General features: G+C 31.0%; 1 protein-coding gene across 2 annotated transcripts in view; it reads left to right on the top strand.

Annotated features, from left to right (window-relative positions):
* The first annotated feature begins 1401 nt into the window (after positions 1–1401).
* The window catches only part of Nt5a (5' nucleotidase A), a 32872-nt gene continuing 14177 nt past the window's right edge, over positions 1402–20096 (top strand). For both annotated transcript variants that reach the window (XM_080180677.1, XM_080180676.1), the window contains exons 1-11: positions 1402–1503; positions 3068–3198; positions 3339–3408; positions 5544–5646; positions 7203–7285; positions 7518–7602; positions 9578–9674; positions 11466–11528; positions 12871–12950; positions 13848–13891; positions 19415–19467. In XM_080180677.1, coding sequence (XP_080036803.1) covers positions 3069–3198; positions 3339–3408; positions 5544–5646; positions 7203–7285; positions 7518–7602; positions 9578–9674; positions 11466–11528; positions 12871–12950; positions 13848–13891; positions 19415–19467 — 808 coding nt within the window. In that variant the 5' untranslated portion in view covers positions 1402–1503; position 3068. The remainder of the gene's footprint in view (positions 1504–3067; positions 3199–3338; positions 3409–5543; positions 5647–7202; positions 7286–7517; positions 7603–9577; positions 9675–11465; positions 11529–12870; positions 12951–13847; positions 13892–19414; positions 19468–20096) is intronic.

Raw genomic sequence — 20096 nt, 5'->3', positions numbered from 1 at the left:
ATTTAGATGTTTTTTTACCTTTCAATTCTTTTATTGTTGTTAATCTTTTTCATTACAAGAATAAAACAAGACCGCAAACAATCATATACCAAAAAAGTAGGTAAACACTTAAAATTTTAACACCAAAAAACACCAATGTTAAAAAAATTTTAATGGTAAAAGAAGTCAAATGAAACATTATTATTATTTTAACAGAAAGTTTTGAGTGCAATATATAAAAGTACGAAATGGTAAATTCTTCCGGTTACAGGCCCCACTATATAATTCACCTATACCCAGTATAGCACACAGAAAATACACACACGCATAAACTACACACTCATATACAAACATATGCAACAAAAAAAGTTAATTGGAAATTTTTTATTATATAGGTAATCATTTAAATAATATCTAATTAATATAAAAATATCTGATTGATGTAGAGAAAGAATGTAAGAGTCAGTTAGGGAAGAGGACACTTATAGAATGATACGTAAATAACATTTTATATTTATCTCAATAAATTGAAATTCTTAATCATGTTTTGGCAATTTTACTTGATAACTTCAAAACATGTCTTTTTAAATGGTTTTAGACCTTTATAAGTAGCCTGACCTCGCAAAAAATCTAAGTTTCTATGCTTAACAGTTTTGTAGATTTAATTTTGAATTTCAAAAATAGTGCTAAATTAAAGAAATGATCAAATATAACGCTTTAATTACACATATCATATTTTGTCAAAAGAATAATTTTAGAATACACCCCATTAATTTAATGATTAGTAAAGTGTGTGCTATGCCTAGTATTGACTAGTTGTGTACACACAGGCGTCCTGACCGGCCAAACTTCTAGCGTAGCGTTACTTCACAGTTAAGGTCAACCTATAGGAGACTAAGTTTATACAAACATTTCTTGTGACGCTGTGACATAACAATTATATCTCTAAAAATTATTGCAAGCCATTTACAACATCAACATATATTAGCAGCGTTTCCTTGTTTATATATGTATGATTGTGTAAACTATTTGACCACAAAGTATAAATGACCATAATAAATTAATCACATATAAAGATTGTAACAATGTGATATAACTTAGTATATATATATTTCTGTAAATTTGTGTGTGCATGAAAGTGAGATGTTAGTTGTAGAGTGTAATCTTGCAAATAACAAGGATAAATATGTTCATATGTGGAATAGTAGAAACCAAAAATTAAAATATTCATTAGGTGAAATTATTATGAACAGTCCTATAGTTCTACAGACAGATTAAAAAACCCTCATTCTAGTCCCCCGCCCTAAATAAAATGAATAACTAAAATAAAGTTAATAATAATACAAAAATACAAAGACAAGAAGTAAGGTTTCTATGGGGTATTTTGTTTCTGAAGGATGGACTGTTTGAGCAAAATGTTTAAGATTAAAATTTCAGATTAAAATGTTTGGTGTCAGATATTGTGATATGTAAATAAACCTTATTAAAATTCTTGTGTATCTAAATGTGAGCTAATTTAAAGAGGTAAATAATTAGTTAAAACGGCTAGGTATATTTGATATATAACTTATTACTAGATAGATAAATCGATAATCTATCTATATTCATTCATTTGAAAATATATTTCTCTAAATAACAGAAAATAATCTGTGGTGTTGTTATGCCATTGCTAAGCATGAGAATTTACATCAATCCGAAATTTCTTTACGTTTGGAATTATTATGTGGCATAATTTTTACACACCGTCCTGTTCGTACTATTTAGATCAAATATTATATTTATATTACGTTCATAAAATACATTATAAACCAGTACTATCTAGTGTTTCTAGTGTTATCAAAACATATTTTTATCTCTTGCTGAAAGTGCTTTCTATCCCTCTCTAATAGTTGATCCATAGAAGAATAACCCTTGCTGTACTTTCTATCAAATAAGTAATTTTAAAAATATCACCATAAATTACCACCATAAATTATTAAATGTGGTAATAGTTGAACTGAGAAGCTACTCTCCAGAGATATTGTTTCATACAGAGATAATCAGAGTCTTATAAAGGGTTTTGCTAATAGGGTGCGCGAAGGAAAACCAAAACATTTGACATCCTTTTTTGAGTTGTGATCTTTATAAGGGTGTAATAAAGACAACAAGAGGATGATGTTTAGTAGCGAAGCTACTCTATAGTTCCGAATGTACGCCCGTCCGTCGGTCCCTAATTAATAAATTGGGGGAAACGTGATTTTCTCGGCTCCTATTCAAGGTAGACAGCTGAAATTTTTGGGGAAGATTCCTATGACATATGTCCATCTAATCTATACATTGTTTTGTCCATCTGTCTTTATATTTAGGGTGCTAGATCGATTCCTAGATTTTTAAGTTTTCGTGATATTCTCAACTGAGGGCTGAAATTTTCAGGGATTAATTAATTATACATTCTACTTATTTACATCAAGTTTTATACAGATTTTTTTATTAATTGGGGTGCTAGATCGATTCCTAGATTTTTACGTTTTCGTGATTTTCTCGATTCTTATTCAGGATTGATATATAAAATTATCAAGAATAGAATGTGCTCATATTCTAGATATTTCCATCATGTTTCTTAAAGATTTGTCTATTAATTGCTGTGTGTGATAGATCGATTACTAGATTTTAAATTTTTCGTGATGGATGTTGTCATCCTTATTATTTTATTGTCAGGGTATGGATACACAACCTTAGATATCCACTATCTTTCAAAATCAACATACTCAAAACAAGCTCCCTTTGACTGCTAAATGGACGCACGAAGCATGCAAATTTTTTCAAGGGGGGGCTTAAGGGGGCTGACTCGTTTAGCTTGACACTTCCTTTGGCTGTTTTAGAGGTGTAAACGCTTGTCCATGGGAGTGTAAGTGGGTGTATCCGCCTCCCTTAATTTTGCAAGGGGGATGAATGCCTCTGGATAGAATGTGTTAGTTTTTAAAGGTTTTGGTTCCATGTTGTTCAAAAGATAGAATAACATGTAATTCTTCTGCCTTTAATAGTTTTGATATACTTCATTGCAGTGTAAAATATAGGATTGTACGTAATTAATCTAAATTACTTGCAGAATGTCTACAGGGGCCTCAGCCCCACCCTCCTCAAGTCAAGATGAAAAAACGAGTGGATCTAACAATCATGTCAGCCAACAATATGACCCAGAGGAAAACAGTATTCCAGAAAAAAATTATCTGTCAATAGGTACACTATTAAAGTTTCTGTTAATTGTCGAGAATATGTAAAGTTAAGGGACTGCCTCAGGTCGCAGTTCAGTTACAATTTTTGACAGTTGACTATTTTAGACTATCTCTAAAGATAATAAATGCTTATAATTATTGTAGAGGATTATGATTGCGTTGGATTTGATCTGGATCATACGTTATGTAGATACAATATTGGTCCTATGATAAGGTAATTATTTTAGGGTATTTTTTAATCAAATAAAAAGTATTGCTAGCTTGAATAAACCATCGTTCCTTTGATAAAAGTTAATCATTATATCTTAATAAATACTAAAAAGGAATGAGAATTGGGCAACAATAGGAAACCAACAAAATTATTTTTTTGTGTGTGCTGCGCCCATCCTGTGTATTTTAGTACCTGACTATTTTTATTTTGAGACTTTCAATTTCGTTCTATTGATGTGTGGCTAGCCATTTAGGAGCTAGCATCTTACTTTGTTAAACAACTATGTAATGCACAATTTATCTAAAACTGTGAAACATTTTCTCTAATATAAAACTTTCCAATCCAATAAAGAAAATAAACCTATATCTGTATTATACATTAAGTAGATCAATATTGATATAGGATCTGTAATATAATTTATACTTTTTCTTTGATACTTGTAGAGTGACTTTGTTTATATTTTATCAGTTTTATCTAATGAATACTTTAGTTTGTGATTTGATAAAAGTTAAAGGTTTCTATCTTTAGTCCACAGACTTTGCACAATGTGGACAAATATTTTTAAATGTCCTGTTTACGAATAAGTTTTCGGTATTTCCAGTGCAAAATTTGTTGATCTTTAAAAGAAAAACATTTCAGTCTGCTTAATAAGCTTACTTATGCCAATTGACAAACAAAAAATGCAATAGGTCATCTCATAGTGTATACATAACTAAGCTTAACTTTTGGCAGTGCAGCTATTTTAGAGTTAGGGTCTGACCGTATGTCCATATCAGAGAGCAATGTATTCCGTGCGTCCATTTAAAACATGCTTAATTATTTTTAACTTTTTGACAATATTTTTTTGTATGCAAGCTAATTACACCCTACATATTCCCAGGACAACCAGATACAATAATATAAGTGAAGTATAATCAATACCAAAAATGTAAGTACGTCCTTTAACAGAATCCAGTATTCACGCAATTTTGCAACAAGTTTTGACATTCTACAGGTGTCCGTTTGTTTTGCCGTTTGATTTCAAAAATCACTTTTATGGATGTTGCCATCCTTGTTTTAATATCCATATAGAATATACAAACAATATATGTAACTTTAGAATAACATACAAAAAATTCTGAATTCTTTTTTCCATGGCTTAAAACTTTAGTATTTAAAATATGGTGAATTTTATACATTTCACACCACTATTATTAGCTTATCAACTCTAAAATCGTTACCAGAAAGTTCGTACGTCTATTTCATACATACTGATTTTAAACTTTTTTGTATGATGAAATCATCTATTATCTGATTTTTGGAATAATGGTTTCAAGAGCAAGAAGGTCCAATATCATAAGCGAAGCATCTTTAAAATAAATCTACAAAACATATGCACAATTTGTTTGTCTTTCTTTCTGATTTTAGAGCCTTACTTTTATTGATGTTTTCATCCTTGTTTTTAATAGCATTGCAAATAGTATATATTTAAAAGAAGAAAAAGAAAAAATATGTTTTTCCTATAGTGTCATATCCCTGTAATATGCAATAATATAAAGCTTGTATATCATAAAGGAAAATGATAATTGCATTCTTTTCAGATATCTCAGTTCTTATAGAAATTGTTAGAGAGGAATAAAAGACAAATAAATCTAAAATTAAATCTTTCCCTTAATTATTTAGAATCATTTAATCAGTATTATTAGAACAAACTTCAGGGGATAGCTAATTTACATTTTAATGTTTTATCTCTTTATCCCTGAAAAATTATTCATATAGAACCACGGATAAATTTATTCGGAATGCTTGACTGAAGAAAGGAAAAGAGAAAAACTGGTGACTTGGTCCAATTATATACTTCTGAGATTGCTGCAGTTGCCAAGCCAAGTTTCAAATTCTTAATTGTTCGAAATATATGCAACAAATCTTTAACAATATTGACCATTTTCATTTGCTCTTTATTTAATCTAAATTACTATGCTACAACCCGATAATTTGTGAAAAATTAATTAATTTTATTAGTTATTTGTACTTAAATGTTCGTTGGTCAAAAGAGAGACCTTGAAATGCAATGAAAAGGCTTTGCAAAGCTTCCCCTAAAAAAACAAGATGAAAATAGAGTGTAGTTACTTTACTAATGGTCTAATTAATATATTTAGGTTTGAATATGAACTTCTAGCTAATTTCTTAGTGGAGAAGAGAGGCTATGATCCATCATTGAAACTCAGAGATTTTGAGTTAGACCAAGATTTTATATGCAAGGTTCAGTTTTCATATTCAGAATGATTTAGAAGTTTAGCGAATCATTCGTATCTTACAAGTTCAAAATAGTAAAAAACAAGGATGACAATATCCATAAAAGCGAAGTGTCAAAACTGAATAAGCAAAATATAAACCTTAAAATCTAAACAAAATTGTAAATAAATTTGTTGCGAAACTGCTAAAATACAGAATACTAGTTAAGAACATAGTACTTTTTTAAGACTTGTTTAAAGAGATGCTTCTCTTATAACAGTGAACAGTATCCTTAAATATCCTTAAACAGTATCCTGTATTTAGCAGTTTTGCAACAAATTTACATACAATTTTGTTTAGACTTACATATTTATATTCTGCTTTTAAATACTGATACTCTACAAGTGTAAATGTTCGTATGTCCTACCGTTTTAGAGCTTCCATTCAATGGATGTTTTCAACCTTGTTAAAAGCAAAGCTTTTCTATAATTAGGGTCGGTCCGTCCATCAGTCCGTCCGTAACAGTTAGCTCTTTTCGTTAATATAGTTAGAATTGTCCTATCGATTACAAACTTTGCATGATGATTTCTAAAACAGTAAGGTATAATTTAGAAAGCATAGCAACTCTAATATCGTTACAAAAATGTCCGTACGTCCATTTAAATCATGTTGATTTTTATCTTTATTGACAACAATTTTTAAAGTAATTTAATTATTCCATACTGTTTCCTTGGCTAATAAAGTATAATATTATAAGCATAACATCTATATAATCAAATCCTAAAAATGTAAGTAAGTTCGTTTAACAGTTTTGCAATAAATTTACGTAAAATTTTGTAAAAACTTAAAGATTTATATTCTGCTTATTCTGTTCTGACACTACTACGAAATCACAATATCAAGTTAGAAATCTGTAGGACAATTCTTACTTTCTTAGATTAACGATAAGAGCTATCCGTTATAGACGTATGGACCAACCCTAATTATAGAAAAGCTTTGCTTTTAACAAGGTTGAAAACATCCATTAAATGGAAGCTCTAAAACGGTAGGACATACGAACATTTACACTTGTAGAGTATCAGTATTTAAAAGCAGAATATAAATATGTAAGTCTAAACAAAATTGTATGTAAATTTGTTGCAAAACTGCTAAATACAGGATACTGTTTAAGGATATTTAAGGATACTGTTTTAGAGATGTTTCGCTTACAATATTGTACTTTGTTGTGCTAAGAATCAGAATTCCAAAAAATCAGATAAATAGGATAATTATGTGTATCACATAAAACGTAAAAAAAACAATATGTTTTAGATGGACATACGGACGATTATAGAGTTGATGCGCTTTCTAAATCGTACCTAACTACTACAGAAATTCAAGTGTCAAGTTTGAAATCGATACGACATTCATGTCTTAATTAACAAAAAGAGTTATCCGTTATGAACGGACTGACCTACCTTAATTATATAAAAGCTAGCTTCGCTTTCAAAAAGAATTCAATATTTATTGTTTAGACATTTGTACATTAATATGCTTGATAATATTGAATTATGCTAATTTATTTAATTTTTAAAAATTTGTAGGGCCTTTCACTTGATATTGAGAAGGGTAACCTTCTTCGTCTTGGGAGAGATGGATTTATTCTTGCAGCTTGTCATGGCACAAGGTATATGTTTGTTATAAGAAAAATAAAATCTTAGCTACATTTTGCAAATATTGTTTCAATTATAAACTTGTCATGACACCTATATGGTTAAAAAATCAGCTTGACACATGACACATACATGATTGTATATTCAGCTTGTCATGACACTTACATAGTTTTAAATTTTTTTTCTAACAGGTTCTTGTCACAAATTAAATATGTAATTTATATCAATTTAGTTCCTTATTACTAGGCGTATGACCGATGCTGAAATTGAGAAAGTATACGGAAGATGTAGAAAGAAGCATCACATGGCAGGATATGCATTACACCTACAGGTAAAGAAATTAAGAAAATTTGAATAAAAGTAACGTATTCCCGTGACTGCAGAGTAACACGACAGATATCTCATCAATGTTGTTAAGCAGGTGATGAGTTCTAATCTCGGAGAAACACTGCGTTATTACTACCAGGCATAAGCCCTTAGCAGGCATTTGTTAGAATATTTGAGGCCATGCCAATTTTAAGAAATGGTTGTCTGTATTGAACGTTTTGCAACCTAATTATGCACGAAAATGAGACTATAAGGTGTAACTCGAATAAGGTTGATTAATCTATGTGTAAAATGAAATGTTCACCTTCATACTTTATTGTAAACCTCTTTTTCTCGGTGTAAAAACGCTCGACAGCTGCCTATCCAGCCGAGCAGGTATGACTGAGGCTTATGGTGGGACTAGGTTAACCCTTAACGGTCGGGGGGGGGGGGGCGTTGAACGCCCCCCCATCCGGTTTTTTCTATCTCATTTTCTGTGTGTGAAAGATAAAGAGCCCAAACTGCTTGACTTTTTAAGTATGGGTATGACACATAACTGAGAGTTGGAATTTTTTGAATATCTCTATCCTGGCGGGCACAGGATGCCAGCAAACCTGGCAGGGTCATCCAGGTAAAGAGCAAAAATATTTTTTTGACTAAAACAAAGCATTTTATCATAGATAAATACTAAAAATTCCTCTAGTAGTACATCCTTATATGAAATACAGGTGTTCAAGTCACTTTCAGGTTCTAGGTATGATCCTGCAGGTCCTGATCCTCCAGGTCTCCAGAAATCTATAAAAGGCTCCTGTAACTGCAATTTTTGACTTAAAGACTTCAAATTTTAAACTTAAGCTTTTCTTACATGTCTACATAACGTATTAAAATTTCATGAAGATCCGCCGCCGTTTTCCCGCCTACCGCCGACTGCGGCGGCTGGCAGCTGCCAAGTACAGCTGCGGCCGCTGAAATTTATATTTTGATATTTCTAATGTAAAATTTACATAAAGATAAACATTTTCTGGAAAAAAAAATTTCTTCTAGCTTCAAAAATAAGAAAATTACAGCCGTTTGAAATTTTTAAGTAAAAAATTATCTAAATAAAAGGGTGAAGGAAGCGAAAATTGACTTAGACTTATAAAAGGTCGGAAATTCATTATCAAATAGGGGACTTGCACAAAAAAATTTAGCCCTCTAACTCTAATAGGAACTGAGATAATAAGGGGGGGCGTTGAACATCCTTATATGAAATACAGGTGTTCAAGTCACTTTCAGGTTCTAGGTATGATCCTGCAGGTCCTGATCCTCCAGGTCTCCAGAAATCTATAAAAGGCTCCTGTAACTGCAATTTTTGACTTAAAGACTTCAAATTTTAAACTTAAGCTTTTCTTACATGTCTACATAACGTATCAAAATTTCATGAAGATCCGCCGCCGTTTTCCCGCCTACCGCCGACTGCGGCGGCTGGCAGCTGCCAAGTACAGCTGCGGCCGCTGAAATTTATATTTTTATATTTCTAATGTAAAATTTACATAAAGATAAACATTTTCTGGAAAAAAAATTTTCTTCTAGCTTCAAAAATAAGAAAATTACAGCCGTTTGAAATTTTTAAGTAAAAAATTACCTAAATAAAAGGGTGAAGGAAGCGAAAATTGACTTAGACTTATAAAAGGTCGGAAATTCATTATCAAATAGGGGACTTGCACAAAAAATTTTAGCCCTCTAGCTCTAATAGGAACTGAGATAATAAGGGGGGGCGTTGAACGCCCCCCCCCCCCCCGACCGATTAAGGTGCGGCAAGGGGCCCGACTGTAAAGGGTTAATGATCCCAAGCTCTAGTGCGTCTTTCATTTTAGTAATATTTTGATATTAAGATATTTGTCTTACTAAAAATTGGTTTCAAGCTTGATATTAGTGATGTAGATGTTAACTTATTTTAACTCGACCAAACCAAACCAAAACACAGATGCGAGCCAAATGATAAATTGTGCAAATGTTAGGAAAATGGACCAGTTGAGATGGGAAACTTTGGACCAATGGTTCATAGCTTCATGGATTATTTTGATTATCCAACAATGATGCTTTGTGGTAGGATAGGTAAGTTTTTTTAATAGCGAAGTAATCTACATATCCAAGGGTCTAAGGGGATAAGACAATGACCAATAAATTGATTTTCATACCCTATGATGATGTACAAAATTACCTGTTCTGTATATTAAAATTAGTGGTTAAAACATTTGGACACTCAACCTAATAAAAATACCAATCAAAATTCATTAAAAGTCATAATTTTTTTTTGAGCTAACTAATAAGAAGACGTAGTATAAACTTCAGGGACAATTAAAATAAATAGCCCAAAGTCCCCTCCCTTCATACTACATATACCTTATCACTCACAAAAATACAAACACATACATTATTAGACAATGTCGTTCAAAAATAACGCATACTCCATACTCAAAATGATGCATAGAGTAGTACATACAGACCGACCAACATATAAAGTAGATGACATTTGTAAAGAAAATCTTGATCATAAAAATCATTCTTGCATCTTAAATATTATGAGACAAAAGTATTACAGACAGACCAATCGTTCAAGTGAGACATGGAGTATATTCTTATAGGCAGGGGTCGGAAGCCAGAGGTTTAGCCTCAGTCGCAGCTGCGTGACTTAAAGAAATCATGAACCACTCGAAGCCTCAGCAACCCAAAGTCTCAGCTACAGTCAGCCTCAGCCACTCTCAGCCTCAGACATCCTCAGCAACAGCCGCAAACATCCGCAAACATCCGCGCGGAATTTAAAAAAAGTAGCTGCATCCACATTCAGCCTTGCGGCTTATTGTGACTGAGTCTTCGAGTTGCTTGAGCCGCGTGGCTGTGACTGAGGCTGTGGCGTATCGGGTGGCTGATAATGCCACGCGGCTGATTTTTAAGGCTTCTCTAAGCCGATAGACTGATGGTGGCTGCGGTTATTAATCCCTGCTTGGTCCATGAAGTCATCTTTTAAAAAAAGTAAAAAAGCAGTTTTAAATTTAAATATTTTCTAACATAAAACTAATGCCCGTCATAGTATTAGTTATTAACAGACGGACCAAGTAAATTATACCTTGGATGATTAGTGGTACAGTGAGTCTCCGCAAAATTAAAATCTGTCTTGCATGAAAACACGTTTCTTACGGACGGGGAGACAGACATTTTGAATCATAAAGTAGCTACTAAAGAAAGTATTTATTCATCAAACTTGGATCTGATTATTTTAGATCATATTTATAATGTTGATGTTCTTTGTGAGACAATGACAATTTTGTCGATAAGAAGTTCTGAATTAATATAAAAAATAATAAATTGTGTCATTTATATTATATTAAATCTAAATATTTACGAATTACTCTGTATGAACATGAAATAGAACCATTTAAAGATTTATAACCATCTCCATTAACATGTTTGTTTGTTCGTGTGTAGTTTCAAACATTTAGGCGCTTATATAGGTAAAATTTTGCAGTTTTTAGTCTAATCAAAATATCCTTTATGATTTTTATCATCGGTTATGCCAGAAAATTGCTGTTGTAGAGTTTTTTTTATGACCCATAATTCAACATTTTTTATAAAAAAAAAGGATGTCAACATTCATAACAGCGAAGCTCTAAAATCAGACAGTTTGACAGAACTAAACTACGCATACATACATTTTTTGGGCTTCGCTTAAAATATTATATCTTGTTGGGACTTTTAACTCTTGTAACTTTGTTCGTCTGTCTAATATACGCTTTGGTGGCAATGCTATTTCTTTTTTAACATGTGATAAGTTTCCCATGTGTGTACTTCTTAACTCATCTTGTTTTTCTTTCATCCCAATGAAGGTTGATTTATTTATTTTTCTAGTTGATATCCTGGATCAAATCAACAACCATGGTAAACCAATGGACGAATATTGCTTCTGGCCAGGTAACTAATTTATTAATAACTGAAATCGTCGCTGTATCAATTTTGGATGCTTTAAGAAAACTGCTTCGGCAAAGTATGGCAATCAAGGTTTGATTTGTCTTTTTAAACGTTTCCATAAATGATTTACTTTTCAATTACATCAAGGATAATCTGGTTTATCTGTGTTCATTATTATTCTTCCATTGTCCCACCCCTTCACATCACAGAGAAATTGTGATTAGACTATATTTTCGCATAAACCCTAGTTACAAAAAAAAATTGCACATAATTGACTTCAGACAGAGAGTAATGGATAAACAAATAGTCTTAAAAATCAAATCCCAGAAACTTAACATATGTATAAATTCTGATTACATTTCTTGACTTTAGTGTTTCTCTCTTGTGGGACATAGTAGTATTCATCAAAAAGCTTTACAATCAAATATATCTCATAATAAAGATGTAGCGTACTTAACAGTCTAGCCGTTATCACGATCTTATTTGTCACAAAACACACTCACGCAAGCAAAGAAACAACTTGAGTGAATATGATTTATCTTCAGCTGAAATAGAATGAATTTGAAAGGTATAACTATATTTCTTATGTGATTTCAGTATTTCTTTGGTTTTTAAAGAAAATTAATCTTCTGACTTCTGTAATCTGACGCATTTACACAGTCATTTATCCGAGCATTTGAGCTCTACAATTTCTGACCTTGGCCAACAAAGGTTTTTAAAACTTAATTGTTTAACTGAAGTGTAATTATATCTTTAAAAACTTGACTCAAATTAGACAACTTCTTTTGTCCAAACAAGAATAGACAAAATCATCATTTGAGAAGATTATCTAGTCTTACAGTACTGGCTTTCTAAAAGCTGCGTTGTTTCTTGTGATTGTGCGGCTTCTTTATGCCCACGATTTTTCTTTTATTTCAAAACAATAATCAAATATAGATAGGACATAATTGACCCAAAATGGGCTGTGATACCAAAACAAAATATGTATTTATTCTTTAATTTTAAAAACTAATTCTAAGAAACCTTACTCTGTGTTAAAAGTGTATAAAGCAACGTTGCTGAAAATTAACCCATTGAAAAAAAAACTGATAAAAAATACAATTATTATAGGTATTTTCTGAAAACTTGCATATATTTTAAGGCACGAAATTAAAGTAAACTGTGATTTCACTCAAATCTATTCTTTATTTGTCAACAAACCAAGGATATTTAATAAATTAGCTTATGTAAAAACAGAGAAATATCCACCTGTTCCAATGCGCGTGGCAGATTTAGTTAATTACATTATATCTTAGGCACGACTAAAATCAACTCTCAGACTTTCCAAATATGCTTTTAATTGTAGATGTTCTTGATGGAATGAAAGAAATGTTTACACGAACTCAGTTTGCCAGTGATCAAGGTGGTTACTTCCCTGAAATCAAAGTAAGATCAACAGAAGCGTAACTGCTCTAAATATAAAGCAATCACACCATTTCGTCAACAAAATGTAATGATTTTCTACAGTTTTTAAAAGCGAAGCTTTTCTATAATTAGGGTCGGTCCGTCCGTACGTCCGTAACGGATAGCTTTTTTCGTTAATTTAGGCATGTTAGAATTGTCCTATCGATTTCAAATTTTGCATGGTGATTCCTGTAGTAGTTAGATACGATTTAGAAAGCGTAGCAACTCTATAATCATTACCATAATGTCCGTACGTCCATTTTAAACATGTTGTTTTTTTTATTTTTTTTAACAACAAATTTTTATGTGATCTAATCATCCGATTGATCTGATTTTTGGTATATTGATTCCTGGGACAACAAAGTATAATGTTGTAAGCGAAGCAACTCTATAATCAAGTCCTAAATATGTAAGTATGTCCATGAACATTATCCTGTATAAAGCAGTTTTCAACAAATTTACTTACAGTTTTGCTTCGACTCTTATACATTTATATTTTGATTATTCAGTTCTGACACTATATAAGTGTATATGTCCGTTTGTCCTACCGTTTCAGTGCTTCGCTTTTATGGATGTTGTCATCCTTGTTTATATTTAATGTTATTGCTTCGTTTCAAATTGTATTGTTATATGAAATTATGTACATTTGATTATTTTAGAGTTACTAAAATAGTAATTCAATCATGCGGAGAAAAAATTCATTTGTAGTAACAAGGAAGGAAAAAAATACTGAAATATAGACACAATAACCATAGATAATACACATAGACGGAAAAAGGCATTTTTGTTACAAGAAAAGGCAATAAAGTTATATGTATGTATAACCAAAAGCTACGTATAATCTACGTATATATGTTTGTAATTTTTGTTTTGTTTTAGGCACATCCAGATAAATTCATACTGAAAAGAAGACCTGAATTTAGGTATAACTTAGTTAGTATGTATATACAGAGCATACATACTTAGATAATACGATTTTTACCCTTTTTAACTAAGAAATTTACGTTTTTGGCGTGATGGTTAATTTCGACGTTTTCTCCTAAAGAACCTAAGCTGATTCTTGCGATTTTATAATGTGATGTTTGAGAGACAATGAAGACACACTATCTTAGCAATATACTATAATGGGTTATTATTATTTCTCTTGTGGTCTGGATGAAACCATAATTTCAAGGGCACAAAACCATCTTGGTTTCCTCATGTTTTTGTTAATACTTGTAGTAATACTAGTTTAATGGCTCTGCGACTAGCCCATGGGGATTCATTCAAAAAGGGGACAAATCTGAACCTTATAAAAGTTTAATTTAGGGTGTTAAGGGGATAATCATTTTCTTTTTGCAACACCAGATAGAATTGTTGACAATCAAGACCCCCCCCCCCTTCCCCTCCGATTAATAGCTGAAAACTTCTCAGGACTAAGCTTTTATATCCAATTATTTATTGGTAACCGAGATCACTGATCACATTATCAGTGAAAGTGAAACGATCCAAATAAACATTACTATCAATTTTCTTATGAACTTGATTTTGAAAAATGATTTGCTGTGTCTGAATTCTGCTCTGTTGCCGATGCGTAAAGGGTCATGAGCAGAATTAATCAGCCATGCAGCCAACCCTAGCGACACACTCACATTAATACTCCCAGCATATATACATACATACCTACACACAAACGGTAATTTGGCCAGCTAAGCAAATGCATTTTTGATCAATATCCTAACAATTATTATTAAGTAGTAAAGAAAGATTGGTGTGCAATGTACACTTTATAGACCATGCAATTTGGAAAGGGAAAATTTTCCAAGGTTAACCCAGCAAGATATTTCGCCATAGAGTCGCCTTCGAGCTCGTGCAATATATGAACCGATTCCTATGCTACTCCGAGTCCCATTCGCCATGAATTAACACCTCATTTTTGGCGATAAACGTTGGAAAATTGGCCCTTTAAGCAAAAGGTAGCATGCGAGTTCGCCAGAGAGAGAGAGAGAGAGAGAGAGAGAGAGAGAGAGAGAGAGAGAGAGAGAGAGAGAGAGAGAGAGAGGATAAAAATAGAAGAAGTGAAAATAAAGAGCTGAGAGGCTTTTATACTCTAGAAAGCTCCGAATAGAGAGCAGCAATACTTTATGCTACTCTGCTACGACATCGATAGCGAACTTGCATGCTACCTTTTCTTGAAAGGCCGATTTTCCAACGTTTATCGCCAACGATATCGAACAACGTAGCATGCGACTTTTTTTTAAGTTTCGCTGGAAAGCTGCATCAGTTGAAATAATTAGCAGTGCTTCTGAGGGTGTTATTTGTTGGAGACGCCGTGGTTAAGGCTTCTGCGTTGCTGTTAAAAAGGCACACCCTTATCCCCTCTTAATTTAAATCATAAATATTAGGGAAAGAAAAGGTTATAAATCATTTAAAGCACCCTAGAATTTTCCCTTCTAGTCTTTAGATTACATATTTTTTAAATGCAAATATAATTTAAATTGCTGATTTAGAGTTTTAGTACTGCTACTACTCTTCTAAAAAGGTAGGTCCGTACGTCCTTCGCAAAAAATTAAAGTTAAGTGTTCAACGACTTAATTTTAGAATTTCAAAACAAAATTGCATAAACTGCTATCTGACAAAAAAAAATTTGAACTTATTTTGACTTTTTGTTGCTGCGCATCTCATAGTAATTTCCCTGGCCTTGTTAGCCATGCAGTTAGAATCATTTTATTAGTTGATGATCATAAATATTATTACTGTGAAAAGAAACTTTAAAAATTGAGAAATTAAGAAATTATTACGAAGATTTCATGCATTTAACGCATGACTTTACTTTACATCATGTGAATTAATTTATTTTATCAACTTGTTAATAATCTTTGCTTAACTACATGTCATCTATATGTATATTGAAAACGAAGCTATTATATAACTTCTTATACTTACTTTGGCAAGTTATGTATGTATACTGAGAATAACTTTCTTTTTAATTTGTTGGTTTTAAAATATTAAACATGAAAATTACACTGATTCACTAATTAAATTAACAATCATTCTAGACGATTTTTTATGTATCATCAACATTGTTGTCAGTTCTTACTTCTGTGCTATTTATGGACATAATTGTCTTTGTCTTGTTTACTCGTCAGATATAAACAATCAATGTTAGGAAATGATAAAACAAATTTGGCTTTAATTGAGTAAATTGATTCTAGCATGCAAAACACAATACAATACATACACAAAAAAACTTATAATAAAATTCTTTCTGTAGCAAAGCCAATCTACAAGTGGCACCTGTTTTTATTTAGATTCTTCCAAGCTTGTAATAACAAAGCCTAACTTTATTAGACCATAAACCCAATTAACTTAATTCAACCTACTATCAAAAGAATAAAGAATAGCATGTTTGCGTGTTTTTAGAATAACAACAACGTTGGCTATAATAGATTTTAAACATTCTTTAAGTTTTATAATCATTTTATAGGTTAAAAATCTTCGCTTCTACAAATTTAGAAGATGTTTGAAATAAATATTAATCTTAATATAAAAAATTGAGTCTATAGTGATTCTAGCTCTGCAACTAAACTGTATTTCATTTGCTACTCCAAGTCTATTTTTCAAGTAGTTTCGTGATTTTTAATGCAATTCTTATTGAATTAAGGGGTTTGGCGAATGTTGGTTGCTTTTAAGCCCTGATTTTAAAAACCTAGTTGTCTGTTGTTATTAACAAAGTTACTCAACAACTCTCTGTTACACATCCATCCATCACTTTTGTAAATTTAAATTACTAGCCTGCTATTTAAAGTAGACAACTGATTTTTTGTTATGAATAGTTTGCTGACCAAAAAAGATCTACTTTATAATTTACTTGATTCGTCTGTATGTTCTGCTATGTTTGAGATGGATATTCTAATGAGGATATGTGATTGTTCTCCGCTACATTTTAGCTTATGCAATAAAATTTTATAAAGTGTAGGATTTCAAGTTTTTATTATAAGTGTCTTATTAGCATAATAAAATTCACATGTTTCTGTTTAATTGTTTTTAACAGTTAATGTGTCATAATATTTTAATTATGTCCTCATTTGTGTTTTCTTGTTATTTTTTACTTATCTGATTATAACTAACAAAGTCAAAATAAAAAACAACTTTAAATATAAGCCCACAAAAATGGGTGTCGACCGATTTTTCTTATGGTAATTCTTACAACCAAAACAAAATTTATAAAAATATCAAAAATTAAAATCATAGGTCGACCCATTTCCTATGTGAACTAGGCTTAAAAATATTTTATTCAAAACAGCTCATTAGCAGCTAGAGTATCACTTTTCATAATTTCATAACCATTTTAAAACTGTGACTTGTGCATTATTGGGAAAGGTTTCGTGTTTTTACTATGGGGTTCAATACTTCACCCTTCCATTCAGCTTTCTGCTAGGCTCAAAAATACATTTTCAATAAATTAAAATGAAAATCAACAAAACTTCAAAAACCTAAAGAATTTTAAAAAATAAGGTTGAAAAAAACGCTAGATTTTATTCTACTTGGTGTTGTGACTTTGTATAATAAGTACTTGAGAATATACATTTGCATCAACTTGATATATCAAACAAGGAGGACAAAATCCATTAAAGCAAAGCTCAACAAATGAGATACAAGTAATTGTAGACTGAGAAATAAAGAAAAAGAATAAAATTTGCAAGTCTTAACAAATATGTGGTATTTGTAAAGTTGCTATAAAATGAGTTACCTTATAAGAAATACTAACATTTTCAAAACTTTATAATATAGTCTTTGAATACTCTGAAAATCAAGAATGTCATATTTCGAACAGTTAAAGATCTGTTAATGATTATACAGTTATTACACTTTCAAATGGTACCTTGTAACCTTATTTATCGATAATTTAACCGTTACAGACAGCCGGACGTACAGATCAACCATTATCGTAGAAAAGCTACTTTTTGATAAATGTATGAACCCACATTATATCTGTCAACATTTAAATTAAACAAGTTACTCCTCACCCCAATTATTCACATTTTAACATGTTTTTGACATCTTCATTTATGAAATTTTTTCCACATTCTTATTGCAAATTATCTTTTAATTTAAATGAGATCTTATATGGCAAATGTCAAGTATTTCATTAATGAGAATATCTAAGCAAAGCTATAAAATCAATTATAATGAATAAAACCTGGTAAAAAGGTCGTGCAGCTTATTGATTTTTTTAAAGCCGCGTGGATGAGTAAGTTTGATGCTGCTAAGCCCTGAAAGTAACAGCTACTTAAAATATTGAAATTACAAATATTTGCATTATTTGAAATCATTAACCGAAAAGGTTGGTATAATAAATTGGCAACTAAATCTTGACATCTGCTGCAAGTCAACATGTTCGGGAAAGCTTAATTGTTCATCTTGTGCAGAGTCGCCTGAGGCTAGAGCCGTATCCAGAAGATTTTCAAATTTATATTAGTATGATCGATTAAATGATTTACATCCTCTACTTTCTCCTAATTTTTTCTCTCTACAAAAAGTAAACTTGAAAAAGAAACATTTGGAGGAGATTAATTTCTTGTCAATTGTTTTACCACAACATACCTGTAAATTTGCACTTTATTTAAAAGCGCTAAATGACATATCTAAAGTTATAAATAATAGTTTTTTGTCACATCCATAACATGTTTAAAACTAAAATGTCGAGTGCTAAAAGATTGTTTATATTTTGAATAAGCAAAATTTTATATTTTATTGTTTATCAATTTGAAATTTGATGATTAATGAAAATACAAAATAGAAAGAGATACTTATTTTAAAGAAAAAACTATTTTCTCTCACCTTTACATATCATAATTAGTTTTCACTGATACAAAAAGACTCTCTTTTATTCATAGAAATATGGAAAACAATGTCTTGATATAAAGAAAATTTGTTAAGCTTAAATATCCCTGTTTATTGTAAGATATTGTAAAGATAATTTATTAAAATATAAGAGTCATTTAAAATTATATTGTGCATAATCTGAGTTAGCGATATTTAACTCCTTTCTTTTTGTTTAGGTAATATATTTTCAAATATTTGTAAAGTAAGGACAATTGTGTCCATAAGTCTCAACAGAACATTTACGTTTAATGTTTAAGAAATAATAAATGTGATATTAGAATTGTTCTTCTCAATCTAAAATCATCAAAACCTTAAAGTCGACCCATAACTTTCACATTTAGTTTAAAAAGTAAAAAAAGATATTTGGTGAATTTTTTTCTCTTTTTCCTTCTAGAACCTAAAAGACCTTCACTGAAATGGAGAGCCTTATCGGTAGAGTGGTAAGCGAGATCTACCGCTGCACATAGACACACAGACGTCCTGTTACTTTTATATAACTATATTATTTTTGACTTGTTGGATTGAAAGTAATCTTCATTGTTAAATTTCCAGATTATTATTGACTCTACTTAATTTAGGGACTGGCTGAAAATGTTAAGAGCCAATGGAAAATTTTTGTATGTAATTACAGGTGATACTTTAATTAAATTTTATTACAGAATGCATTTAATCTAAAGGTTTTGTGTTTTTTAATATCATTATTTTCAAAACTTTTATTTGATGTATCTTAAATTTATTTAACTTAATTCAAAGTATTAAAACTTGCTACTTAACCCCTTTTCACTAGAAGCTAAGTTTCTGCATTTATCATAATTTACCTAAGAAAAGGTCTAAAAACTATTTAGTTATAAAATTTATTAATCAGCATAACAAAGTGACAATGGTGTTCTATTGCTTCAGTCTGACTCCCAACAATGAATATATTATTGCTTGGATCTTTCATGTTCTCTAAAATAGCAAATTTTGCAGCAGGCTAAAATAACGATATTCTCTTCCACTCCTTTTATCTCCTCTTATTCCCTCCTACTGGATGCACGAACTGACCAATAAACGAGTGTTCCATGTTAGCCAGCTAAATTGACGACATTTTCCCCCAAGTCAAAATATCTACATCCATTTTCCCAACAGAAATTCCACTATTTTGTTGTTATAGACTCAAAAGTGAGAATTTATTTTGAATTTATTGAAAGGTTTGGTGTTTTTTTTCATTAAAAGTATTTTTAAATTATTGTTATTGTTTTCCTTATAATGTAAATTATA

Source organism: Acartia tonsa, chromosome 13 (genome assembly GCF_053477335.1).
Source record: "Acartia tonsa isolate MP-2025a chromosome 13, ASM5347733v1, whole genome shotgun sequence".
Lineage (NCBI taxonomy): Eukaryota > Metazoa > Arthropoda > Copepoda > Calanoida > Acartiidae > Acartia > Acartia tonsa.
Note: the sequence above shows the minus strand (reverse complement) of the source record. Positions and strands in the feature narration are given on the sequence as shown.